Below are 12,956 nucleotides of genomic sequence, written 5' to 3'. Positions count from 1 at the left end.
AAAGCAATTTTCTCCCTGAAATCACCAAATATATGTTTCAAGATCTGCCTTGATATTTGAAGGTGGAAGAAAGTATGAATCTTCCTATTTGCAGATTACACAATTATAATGTTATCGCTTATTGAGGATTCACTAGAAAGCCAAGGGCTTTCTTTTTCATTTCTTTTTAACATGAATATGTTTGGACATAAGAAAAGAATAATATAGAGAACATCCATATACACATTACTCCATTTAACATTTTATTTTTCTGAATTATTTAAAAATATACATCAAATATTTCATTCTGTTTAAGTCAGTATGCATGCTAAAATAGACATTTTTCTACATAAGAATAAGACCTTTATCACACTTAATAACAATTGTCTGGTATCATCCAACAGTCCAAATTAAAATATCTTCTCTTGTCTCCCAAATATCTTTTCTTTCTGCGTTATTAAACCAGAATCAATCAAGGACTAACTATTGTGTTTGCTTACGTTTCTCAAGTCTCATAAGGTATTACAACTTGTTCTCAGCCTTGCATTTTTAAAATTTTTGTTTGTTTATGATACTAGGATTGAACCCAGGGGTTCTCCAGCACTAAGTTACATCCTCAATCCCTTTTTAAATTTTGATACAGGATTTCACCAAGTTGCCCAGGCTGGCCTTGAATTTTCGGATCCTCCAGCCTGGGCATTAATTCACTGGGATTACCCAGGTCAGCCACCATGACACGGACATCAGTAGATGTTCCATCATTTGTCCTAGGTTTTCAGGATTGTTTTGCATTTGGTGTCATTTTATTCTTCTATGCTTGTTGTTCCCAGGACAGGAGAATGAATTTTAAAGACGTGATTATGCAGAGGTTAAAGATCTTTTGAAATGATATTTCATAGATGATGCTGGAGCTTCATATTGCAACACATCTGGAGATACAATCAATGGTAGGCTGGTCCACTTTTAGTGGTGATTGATCTGGGATAAGGTAGGAGAGGCCAGATTTCCCCATGATGGTTGCTTCCCTGATAACCAGCACTATTTCCTGGGGGATAATCTGGCACCCTGTGAATTTCCCACTCTATGGCCCTTCATTATATGGTTTTATTGATGATCCTAGCATAAATCAGTTTTTTTTTCCTTAGAAGCTGTAAAATAACAATTTTCTGTCATTCCTTTAATTTAGCAGGTTTCAAAAGAGAACTCCTCCTTCATCAAGTGGTGCTATTTGGTTACCCTGAAAAACAGCTGCTACTGGAATGGCAGAATAAATGTTTATTTTCTTAAATTATTTTTTCTTAAATTACTCTTTTCAGAGTAAGAGTTGGTTTAATAGTCGCCACCAATAATGACTATTACAAATTTCAAATAAGGATCGCTCCCCACTCCCTTAATTTGGCTCACTTTTTTCAGGGAAAATGACTTTTACATATTTCATTTTTTAATTTTTAATTTTACAGTTTACTATGGTTATCTTTGATGCTCACTTGTTCTAGTTTTGGCCAGTGGGTTGACCTTTTGAAAGGACTTCTTTTTTCTTCCTGAATTTCTGCTAAACGTTCCATGCGGTACTTGTTCATTCGCAGCATCCGAATTGGATCAGTCATTTCTCCAAGAGCCCTGGTACCTTTTAACCATGAGTGGTATTCAGAGATCAACATCTGGTTGCTCGAGATACCTATTACTTCTGGGCCTTGAGTTCATACTCATATTTTCACTTCAAAATTAACAAGTGTAGAAGTTTTTACTTGAGACCATAACTTATTTTATGATCCCTGTTTTAAAAGGTTACATGGCTAGTGAAGGGCAGCTTCGGGATTTGAACCCAGGCATTCTTCCTCGGGGAGGGGAACACAGGCATTCAGAGGGGCTTCGCCAGGTGGCGGAGGGTCTAGAAAAGGTGCCAGGTTGATGATCTGGGTTCGGGAAGCCGCGGGTGGGATGAAGAGAATGGTCCCGCGGACTGCAGGAGGACAGTCGGGGCAAGCTGCGGGGTGAAGGAGCCATTCTGGGTACCCAGGGCCGCTGTTTCGCTTGGGTCTGACCAGCGCTTCCCAAAGCGCAGAACCGGAGGATGAAACACCAGCTCGCAGCCAAGACCCTCAGCCGACTCCTTCGCACTAAACACCCGCCAATCAGAGGGAGCCTTGAGCAGGGGTCGGGACATCAGAGGAGCGCATCCAATGAGGAGTCAGCTCCGGGTCGCCTAAGGCAAGAACATTTCGGAGTCCCAGCAGAGGGCGGAGAGGGGGCGGCGGAGATTGGCCAATCACAGGGAGCGACTCACGAAGGCGGGACGGCAGCCAATCAGAAGAGCGCTCGCTCCGCCGCTCTCGGCACACGCTTTGAGTCTTCCCCAGCCCCTAGCGGGCAGCGCTGAGGATACCCCGTCCAAGTCCAGGTCGCTGGCAGCAGCGCCAGGTTGCTGCGGGCTTCTTAGAATCCTGCCTTCCCGACCCCCAGGGCGGTACAGGCGTCTGGTGAGATATGGCTAGCTCGTGTTGCGAGGAAGGTGCGGGCCAGGAGGAGGAGAGTTTTCTGTACTTCGCCTATGGCAGCAACCTACTGACGGAGAGGATCCACCTCCGAAACCCCTCGGCCACGTTCTGCTGCGTGGCCCGCCTGCAGGTCAGTGAACCCATTCTGCCCCTGCGACGGGGTGCGGGTGGTGCACACCGCAGGACCAGGGTTCCCTGAAGGTGCGTCCTCAGGGGTGTGCGTTGGCAAAATGGGCCACAAATGCAGTTCATTCCGAGGAGGGTGCATCGGGATCTTGGGGTGATCTGGCTTCCACCTCCTGGGCAAGTCCCTCGCCTCCACTGCTTTCACAGCCGTGGGTTTGACTCTCGTTGAACTGTATACCTCTGCAGCAGCATCCCCTGAGCTTTCCCACTTTTGACGTTTCCACGACTGCTGTTCACCGTATAGCTTTGGCCCCCCTCTGTCTTGTCCACTAACTTAGGGACATCCTCATAGAGCGCATTCAGTTAGTACTTTTGAGAAGCCTTCTCTGTCCGACCTGAGTCAGAATTTGTTTCGTTACAGAACTTGTCACATCGTGTAGTAAAAATCCATTTACCTGTTTTTCTCTCGCGATCTAAGAGGTCCTGAAAGCTGGAACCGGGTCTTCTTACTAATTGCTGTGTTCAGTTAGGTCAAGTGACTGGATGAACTTTAATCAACCTTGGTAAACCATTGTTCTTCAAAGGACCTTAGGAGACAGTGCATTTCATTCATTTAGCACATGTTCTTCTGGCACTGAACGCTGGAGATGCAAAGATAATTGAGTAATGTTACTGCTTTGAAGACCTCCTAATCTATAGGAGACACGTGCAGATTGTGTGCAAAACATTTTGACAGCATTGAGCTAAACAAGCATGGTGTTTGCTAACCCTGTCAGAGTTCTTAGTTGCAAGCAACAGAAATTGGCTGATTTAAGCAAAAAAGAAAAAAAAAAAAAAGTGTTGAAAGGCTGCTGGAGAGCTCACAGAATGACTAGAAAGGCATGAGTACAAAGCTGACAAAAGAGACAGACATAAAGGGAGGTGCAGCCCCCTCTGATAGACAACAGAACCAGCCCAGGCAGCCCTGTTGCACCTTTGCTGAACTTGTGAACATGGATGCTGTGTGTTGCATCACCGCCTGCGCTGTACCCTGCCACTGTACTGCAACCCAGAGGTTCCCCAAACTCTCACACCACCAGAGTGGAGTCCCTGTTGACCCTGAACATTAGCTTCTAATTCAAAATCCCAGGTGGGTGTCCTGATTGGCTTAAATCTCAGCTACAGATCTGTGATGTGACTGCACCATCTTACTTTTGAAGTTTCAAAAATGGTAGTCAGGCTCTGGTACTCCATACCCCTGAACTCATAAAATAGGGAACATCCCAAATGTAGAAAGGGAGTTCAAATGCTAAAAGAACAGTAGGAAAATACATTAGAAAATTGTTATTCAGTTACAAGTATGGTCGGTCTTAAAAAGGAGACATTCAGGACTGGGGATGTAGGGCAGTAGTAATGTGCTTGCCTAACATGCATGAGGCCCTGGGTTCAATCTCTAGCAACACACATACACACACACACAAGGAGACTTGCAAAGTCTAACAGAATATATAACCAGAGGACCTGTCCTAATCAGAATGTTTAGGAAAGGCCTTCCTAAAAATGTGACTTTTAAGCTGAGGCCTAAATGACTGGGGAGGTGGAGAGAAAGAAGAAGCATGGGGACTAGAGGAATAGGAAAGGACAACATCCTAACAGGACCACAGAGGCCTGATAAGATTTTGGACTACATCCTAAAAGCAATGAGAAGACCCCATTGCAGAATGGAAGCAAACAAAAGATCATATTTACAACTTTGAAAGTTCATTCTGGTTACTAGAGAAAATGGGTTTGAAGGGGGATAAGAGTGGATGTGGGGAATTTAGAAAGTTTTTACACTAGTTCATACCAAAGATAGCAAATGGCACCTTGAATGGATTTGAATAGATTTGAGAAAATTTTGGAAGATAACATTGAAACTTGGTGATTGATTCTGAAAAGAGGAGATATCAAGAAGGACTTGAGATTTTGCACAAGATTGACAGTGGTGATGTTTACAGAGAGAAGAGAAGAATCATGTTTGGGAGGGAAAAATCTGAACATAATGAGTTTGAATTGCTTGCCAGACAGCCAAGTGAACAGAAAAGTACTAGTGAATGTTTGTTAGCCACGTACTATGTGCTAGGCCCTGTTCTAAGTACTTTTGAAGCTCATGGCTGCGCTGGGTTTAAAGATGATCAGTTTATCAATATGAAAGTATAATCCATTTGAAAGCTTATGTGGCATTTGAAGCCACTGGAGGTGATGAGATTGTCTTGGGCAGATTGCTGAATGACTAGAGAAAAGGGCTATGCTGAGCCTTGAGAATCCCCAACATTTAAAGATAGGGTCGTGGGGGAGGAGCTGGGAAAGGGAATTGAAGAGATTAAGGAACAGCCTGAAAATGAGAAAAGAGGGCAGACAGGAGAGGGTGGTTAGCCATGTCACAAGCAGCTGAGCACTAGAGCAAAATGAGGAATGAGAATGGTCTGTTGGATTTAGCAATAGACAACCAGTTCCTGGTGTGGGTTGTAACTGTCATCAGATCTGCTAATGACCTGCCAGGGATGCTTGGTACTAGAAGAACACCCATTATGCCAATCGAAGGTCCTGGTTGCTTGAACCATGCTTTTTCTGAAATGTCTCATACAGTTTTGAGAAAACAGGCTACAGGGATAAAATGTACACGTGGAAAGGACCTTAGGGTTATTATCTAGTCCAGCCTTTTTCACTTTACTGTTAAGGGAACGAATTGCTGAAGACATGGGAAGAAATCTTCCTACACCAAACAAGCCAAATTAGGATTTTTACTCTTCCCTAGGACTCATCCCCTGATTGCTCACCTCTGAGGGAAGCGGCTAAACTAGGACTGTGGCTTCATTGCTTATTAGTTGTGGAGACCTTAGGCAAGTTGCTTAGTCTTTCTCAGCCAGTTTTTCTTGCTCTAAAATAATATAATAAAATTGATGCCAGACAAAAGGATATGGTCCACATAAAACTTAGAACATAGTATATAACTTTCCAGAGTCAGCTGCTCCTATGATTATTGTAGATAAATAAGTACAATTCATGAATATTAGGGTAATGTTCTTAAGTATACAAATTATCCTCAAATGCCAGTTCCCTTAGAGAAAATATAGTGATATATGCTCGTAGAATACCCTACAGACATTAAAGTAAAACCCTCATGTAGCCATTACCCTGTTTGTCTATAAGTAAAATATATATGCATGTAAGTAGATTGGGAGGTAATTTGCAAAAATGAAAGCAGTTGTGTTAAGGGATTGTGGTTATAGGATTGTTTTCTTAAGTCTTTTTGAATGCTAAACTGCCTGTACGTATTCAGTATGTTTCATTTTTTTTAAGGAAAATATGAAAAAATAAAACCACAGTCCTTAAGAACTGGATCCTTGTCTGTTTATCTCTGTATTTTCCACAGCTGCTTTTATATAGAAGGAACTTAAAGCTTATTGAATGCTTTAATTGCATGGAGTTCAAGGTAAATTCTTTTTATTTTGTAGAGGGAAATTGGGGTTCAAGTGGATATTGATTATATCACTTTGGTTTCCTTTGCAGGATTTTAAGCTTGACTTTGGCAATTTCCAAGGCAAAACAAGTCAGAGGTGGCATGGAGGTATAGCTACCATTTTTCAAAGTCCTGGCGATGAAGTGTGGGGAGTAGTATGGAAAATGAACAAAAGCAATTTAAATTCTTTGGATGAGTAGGTGGCTTCTAATTATAAGTTAAAAGTAACTGATTTAGAAAATGGACTATGTGTAAGGATGTGTATTTGTGTGCTAGTTTTCAAAACCATATTCTTTACACTCAGATTCAACATAAAATGTATAATAACGTGAGTTTGTTAAGTCTAGAAAATTGACATTTCTGATCGAGATGGGGGGAGAATGTTTGTAACCTCTTACCTAAAAAGATAGGAGCCCTGATTTTTTATAAAATTTTACCTTTATAGTTTCAGATTGTGAAAAGGCATGAAGATTTTTGTAATTGTTACCTATTTTTATTGATTTTTGAAAGTGGGGCTGGGGAGATAGCTCAGTCAGTAGAGTGCTTGCCTTGCAAGCACAAGGCCTTGGGTTCAATCCCCAGCACCGCAAAAAAAAAAGATTTTTGAAAGCAAGTTGATTCAGTTTTTGAAAGACAATTTTCAAAGATTGCAGTTGAATCAGTCAGTAATAGTAATTTGTGAAAGCATCTAACAACATATTAGAAGTGCTTTGATACTTGTTATAACTAGAACTCTCAGAGCTGTGTGGCAGAGCATTTGATACAGAGAGTGGGCAAAAAGAGTGGGCCTTAAGAAGATCATGTGATCTAACATGCTTGATACTGTAACTCTCTTAAACAAGAACCAGCCGTTCCCTCTGCTTTTCTCTGAGTGGATATTCTGCTGTCAGAAAACTTTAGTTCATTTTTTGTAGCCTGTACAACAATATTTCAGTGTTATAAAAATGGAAATAAGTACATCAAAGCAAATATTCTGACATGTTTAACAAAGAGATCTGTTAGAAGTATGCCAACTAGTTGTTCCTCAGCATCTATTGGGGATTGGTTCCAGGACTCCTGAGGATTCCAAAATCAGAGAATGTTCAAGTTCCTTGTATAAAGTGGTGCAATATATACCTATGATCTATGCATATCCTTCTGTATAATTTGAATCATCTGTAGGTCACTTATAATACCTAATACAATGTAAATGCTATGTAAGTAGCTGTTATACTATATATTTTTAGGAAATAATGACAAATAAAAAAGACTGTATATATTTAGTTCAGACAAATTTTTTCTTTAAATATTTTCAATCTGGGGTTGATTGAATCTGTGGATGCAGAACCCATGGATACATGGGCCAACTATAATATTAAGTCTCAGGCTTTCCAATTGAAATGCTAATTTCCTTTTGATAGAGGGTATTTATATGTTCTATATTCCTAACTATATAGGGAACAAATATATCCATATAGATAGTTAAGTTGTTAATACTGTACCTTGACTTGATTAAAAGCCCTTGCCCAGTAAACTGAATTGCCTGAATCACATGTGGTTGAAAGTTGACTCTTCTGGTTTCAGGCAAGAAGGGGTTAAAAGCGGAATATATGTTGTAATAGAAGTCAAAGTTTCAACTCAAGAAGGGAAAGAAATAACCTGTCGAAGCTATCTGATGACAAATTATGAGCCTGCTCCCCCATCCCCACAATATAAAAAGGTAAGCTACATAGACTTTTGGTGAATCCTTCTTAATTTTCACTGAGATAAACTAAAGAATATCTTGGGTTTTTTAAAAAGTTTTCGTGTGTGTATAAAAATGATGGTTCTTTACCTAAGGGGCACTTTAGAATATTGTGCAGATTTATGCGTAATGATAGAATTATGTTTCTGAAACTATTTTTTTTAAAAAAAAAAAAAAAAGCCTTTATAAATTTATGTAAGTCACAGTTCTAGACATGTATTTTCTTTTTTAAAGCAGAAAAGAACGTGTATCAGTTTTGGGGGTTGGTTTGGTTTTTTTTTTTTTTTTTTTTTTTTTTTTTGCGATACTGGGGTCTGAATCCAGGGGTGCCCTGCCACTGTGCTACATCCCAGCACTTTTTATTTTTTGAGACAGCTAAGTTGCTGAGGCTGGCCTTGAACTTGCAGTCCTCTTGCCTCAGTCTCCCAAGTACCTGTGATTGCAGATGTTCACCACTAAGCCCAGCTTATGAGTGCGTTTTTAACAGATTTAGCCTATACATGGTTTTTAAAATTTTTTTTTTAGTCATTGATGAACCTTTATTTTATTTATTTATTTACATGCCATGCTGAGGATGGAGTCCAGTGCCTTGCACATGCTAGGCAAGTGCTCTACCACTGAGCCACAAACCCAGCCCTATACATGGTTTTTATAATTTTTTTTCTTCACGAAACAGTGTTTCATGAACATCAAGATTCATTTTTCTGGGGGAAACATATATTTCCTAATGCTGAAATGTTTTCCCACCCTAGATGGAGAAAGTCACTGGGCCTTTGAGAATCAGAGAAATCAATCTTGAAAGCACAAGACAAGAATGTGGGGCAGACACCCTGACATCCCTTTTTAGAAACCCAAGTTTAAGTGCTTATTGAGAAGACCAGTCAGGACACAGCACTGTGGAGGGTAAAAGTTCCTAGACCTAGTCAGGAATTTTCTAGTATGGATCCTAGAATATGTATAAATCTTGGTATGCATCTTGAAAGTGCCACTGAACACAGTTGACATCTAATTCAGAGCTTGAGTAGACAATGAGATTGAAACCAAAGCTGCTCCCTGCGAGCTTTATATTTTTCTTAGAATGTTTTTTTCTCAAAAAATCATATAAATAAAAACTTTTTGCCTTAATATAAAGATATGTTAAATCATATTATTGCATAAAATTGATATTCTGCAAAGATGACTCAAGTAACTTTGAGACCTCCCTGTTCATTCCTACTCTGTGAGAGGGATAACTGTCTCTCAGTTTTGTTCTATAATTATTCTGTAGTTATCTAAAAGCTAATATCTCAGACTTTTACAATACAAATGAAGGTGTAGTATGCTGAGTTAAAACAATGTTCCTAACTAAAAGCCTTTTGTTGTTTTGTTTTTAACCATTTCTAGGTTATTTGCATGGGTGCAAAAGAAAATGGTTTGCCACTGGAGTATCAAGAGAGGTTAAAAGCAATAGAACCAAATGACTATAAAGGAAAGGTCTCAGAAGAAATGGAAGACATTATCAAAAGGGGGGAACAAAAGCTCTTTAGAACATAACAGAATATTCTGTGTACTAATATAAAATATTTTTAACATTTAAGAACAGGGATCTGGGATATCTCCATGTTTAATCTGTTCTCTACAGTGTTCTGACAGGGTACCTCACTTGAGTGTTTCCATATTTTCAGACTATAAAAAGCAGCTGGGTTAAAAGTTAGTTAAAAAGGGACTGTGCAGTCCTGGAATGACAAGTGGATGTGGGTACTCCTGTGGACACTTAAAGCTGTTTTCTTGGGTTGATTTTAAGTGTCCCCTTGATCTGTGACAAGGATAGTTTTGTAGTCTGCTTGATGATGGTGCTGGTGAATTGCTCTGCTCTGTCTAGGCTTTTTTTTTTTTTTTTTTTTTAATCAGTTTAATAAAAGTAAGCAAACTACTGACACAGTTGATAATAAAATTTTGGAAACTGGAAAGATGATATACTGTCCTGAAAGGAACAAATGTAGTTGTGGTTTAACTTCTTTTCCCTACCAAAGCACTCCTTTCCATTATGTTGTTAGACAAATCGTCATACATGCTAGAGCTGGTCTTGTCCTCATGGAGTCTATACTCATGGAGAATTGCACAGACTCTGGATGGAGCCCAAAAACCTGGGATTGGTGATCAGTTCCACTACTTTCTAGCTATGAGACTTCAGTTTATTTGATTCTCTGTGACTTACCCATAGGGTAAGGATAATCAATATTTCAGGATTGTTTTGAGGAATAAATAAGTAAATACATGTAATAAGTTTAGATCAAAGCCTGGTGATAAGTCATTATTGTCCTCATTAAAGAATTCAGATCATACCTGGCCATTCTTGAACAGAATTTTAAAGTAGAAGAGTTAGGATTATGAAAGAAAAAATGTTTCAGAGGCAGCTACCATCTGAGTCTTGGCTTACCAAGAAACAGTAACATTGAAAAAAAAGAAATGGTAACATCATTAAATTTATTTACTGAATAAATGAGGAAAGAAGACTCACACATTAAGTAATACTGATTATCAGAAACTCATGTCTGTGTGGTTGGCAGTGAACTGTACCGTCCAAACTTGAATGGGAATAAACTAGGCACCAAAACATGAAATAAAAATGTGATTTGTTCTCCTGTGATTAAGACCCAAATGACCTTCAGGCTGAGCAGCTCTTCTGTGGTGAGGTTGAACTGTGACCACAGATAGACCTGTCTCATGATTGTCACACCTTGCGGTTTTCCATCTACCCTTCAATAGTGTGGTTTAACTCCTCTCCAGAAGACCAACTTTGTCATCAATCCAGAACCCAGTGATGGTGATGTAGTGAACAAGGCTTAGTTTGCTATAGATACCAAGAACTGAATATTACTCTAATAATCTCTTGCCAAAAATGATAATTTCCACTAAGGAATTCACAATGCTAATGCTAAAACCTTTGTGTCTGGCCTTTTAATGAAAATCTAATACTCATGAGACACACTTTTTCCAGTTGTTTTCAAGGTAATACCAAATGTCATATGTCAGATTTCCCTTTCTACAAGTGATTTTGACCCTCCAACCACAATGTAACCAGATCCTGTATAAGCTACAACAACCATAGTTTTGAAAAGCGTTTCTGGACTTACAAGAAAATATGGGAGATCTTCAAGGTGTACCAGTCCCTTCCCCACAAAAAGAAAGAAGAGGATAAACCATGAGCTGAAAGAGCAGACTCCACTGAAATGATCCTGATGTCCTGGGATATGAGTGTCAGGGGTAGCCCTGGATTTGGACTACTAACTCTTGAACACTCCTGCCAGTGGACAGGAACACAACCTGAGAACTCTGAATGAAACCAGGATACTTGGAGAAGATTGGCATGGTCCCCAGTTGGTAGCTGCAGTACCTCCCACAAATGAAAGCAGACAAAACAGATTTGTTTACAGATTTTGTTTAAAAACACAAACTTGTAAAAAAAAAAAAAATCCCCACGGTTTTAAGATACTAAAATTATCAAAAACAGACCATAAAACAAATATGTAGGGAGAGTTCAAGTTCTGGGATGAAGTAGACATACTGTCCTTATTTCACTAGTTTCACTAGTTGAAGTACAACTAAAACCTGTGAATATGAAATAAAAAATGGGAAGACCCTGAAAGGTGAAGAGAAGGCAGAGTCCTAGCTGGGGACCTCGGACAAGACACAGTAAGGTGCTTAATTCCCTCATGTGTCACAGACTTGTGTCTGAAAAAGACACTGACCCAAAAGCACCACTAAGCACACATGACAGGAAAAGTCTGCTGTCTCTAGGCACAGGACCAAGAGAAAGACAACTTTCAGAGAATAGACATTCTAAGTGCAGTTACCATAGAAGAACACGAGACTCCCACCTCCACCTATGCCAGCAGAGGCCAAGCAGGGAGCTTAGATTTCCACACTCACTGGACTGGAACAAGGCACCCTAACCTGTCACCACCAAAGTAGTGGGAAAAGGCCATGCAGGGAGCCTCCTGGGAGTAATAAGCCTCCCTCTCTCAGTGTGTCAGTGGAAACCATGTGGGAAGCCTGGATTTAAACCCCCATCTGATAGTAACAGTACCCCTTGCCTTCCCTGCTGGTTTGGGTTCAGAGTAAGTGGGCAAAAATAAAAGATTTAAATACAGTCCACAGTCTCATAAGCTCCAATATGCCCAGGTTTCAGTTGAATGTTACTCATTCTAAGAATAAGAAGATCCCAAACTAAATTTAAAAAGATAATAGATGCCAAAACTGAGAAGACAAATATGTTAGAATTATCTGTTAAAGATTTAAAACTGTTATCATAAAAATGCATCAGTGAGCAACAAGGAACATGCTTGAAATAAGTGAAAATGTAGAAAGTCTCAGTGGAGAAATAGAAGATACAAGAAGAATCAAGTGGAAAGTTTAGTACTGGAAAATATAATAGAAAACAAAGAAATGAGAGGACAAAACTGAAGACCAAAAAACCAAAACTGAAGACCAAAAATGGTAAATTTAGTCCCAATATATCAATAATTGCATTGACTATAAATTGTATACCAGTTCAAAGAAATTGGCAGAACAGATTAAAAACTTGACCTAACTTTATGCTGTCTACAAGAAACTCAACATCAACTATTATAATATAAGCAGTTTAAAGGTAAAATAATGAAAAAGATATATCACGCGAACATCAATCAAAGGAAAGAATAAATGACTGTATTAATATCAGTAAAGTGGGTTTCAGAGCCAGATAAAGACAGTACAAAAAAACAACTAAAACCTATAGATAACTATCCTTCGTGAATATAGATGCAAAGATCCTTAACGGGGATTCAAGATGGCAGGATAGAGGAAGGCTGCACTCCTAGTCACTGCGTGACTCCAGATTCAATGCTTCTCTGTGACGTGGTTGAAAGAGAGATTTCACTAAAATTCAATATTGGACAGTCAGTATGTCTTAGAGACTCAAAAATTTGGGTCCATTAAACAAAGAAGAAAGACCACTTTGGAGCCAAACCAGTTGCAGAAGCAGTGGTGGTGTGCTGGTTCAGCACAGAGGGAGAGAGAACACAGAAACACAATGGACAGATTAAGTATAAAAAAAAAAAAACCTGAGGTCAAAAAGCAACCTGTCCTTAGCTGATCTCCAGGCTGTACTATGCACTGGTGCTTGAAA

The 12,956-nt window shown here is 39.5% G+C and overlaps 1 protein-coding gene and 1 long non-coding RNA gene across 4 annotated transcripts in view; both read left to right on the top strand.

Annotated features, from left to right (window-relative positions):
* LOC306667825 overlaps positions 1–2,201 on the top strand; it is a 48,129-nt gene extending 45,928 nt beyond the window's left edge. For both annotated transcript variants that reach the window (XR_013765652.1, XR_013765653.1), the window contains one exon: positions 810–2,201. This is a non-coding gene — a long non-coding RNA (uncharacterized lncRNA). The remainder of the gene's footprint in view (positions 1–809) is intronic.
* Positions 2,202–2,308: 107 nt separating this feature from the next.
* On the top strand, positions 2,309–10,136 carry GGCT (gamma-glutamylcyclotransferase). Of its 2 annotated transcripts, none has more exons than XR_013765648.1 (4): positions 2,309–2,607; positions 6,135–6,192; positions 7,648–7,783; positions 9,191–9,329. XR_013765648.1 is itself a non-coding variant. In XM_079150593.1 (4 exons), exons 1-4 carry the CDS (start codon positions 2,467–2,469, stop codon positions 9,338–9,340), a joined length of 573 nt encoding a protein of 190 aa, XP_079006719.1. In that variant the 5' UTR covers positions 2,316–2,466; the 3' UTR covers positions 9,341–10,136. The 2 variants fall into 2 exon arrangements, 1 of the variants encoding a protein (XP_079006719.1); XM_079150593.1 differs by having other exon boundaries at positions 2,316–2,607; positions 6,135–6,280; positions 9,191–10,136.
* Positions 10,137–12,956: the final 2,820 nt, after the last annotated feature.

Source organism: Sciurus vulgaris, assembly GCF_902686455.1.
Source record: "Sciurus vulgaris genome assembly, chromosome: 8".
Classification (NCBI taxonomy): Eukaryota; Metazoa; Chordata; class Mammalia; order Rodentia; family Sciuridae; genus Sciurus; species Sciurus vulgaris.
This window is presented reverse-complemented; position numbering and strand designations above follow the sequence as displayed.

What these genes read in the sequence shown, in the direction of transcription:
- GGCT (XM_079150593.1), top strand. Translation starts at nt 2,467, where the DNA reads ATGGCTAGCTCGTGTTGCGAGGAAGGTGCGGGCCAGGAGGAGGAGAGT. An exon ending in GCTGCGTGGCCCGCCTGCAG is followed by an intron (nt 2,608 to 6,134) that starts GTCAGTGAACCC and finishes TTTCCTTTGCAG; the next exon opens with GATTTTAAGCTTGACTTTGG. An exon ending in CATCCCCACAATATAAAAAG is followed by an intron (nt 7,784 to 9,190) that starts GTAAGCTACATA and finishes AACCATTTCTAG; the next exon opens with GTTATTTGCATGGGTGCAAA.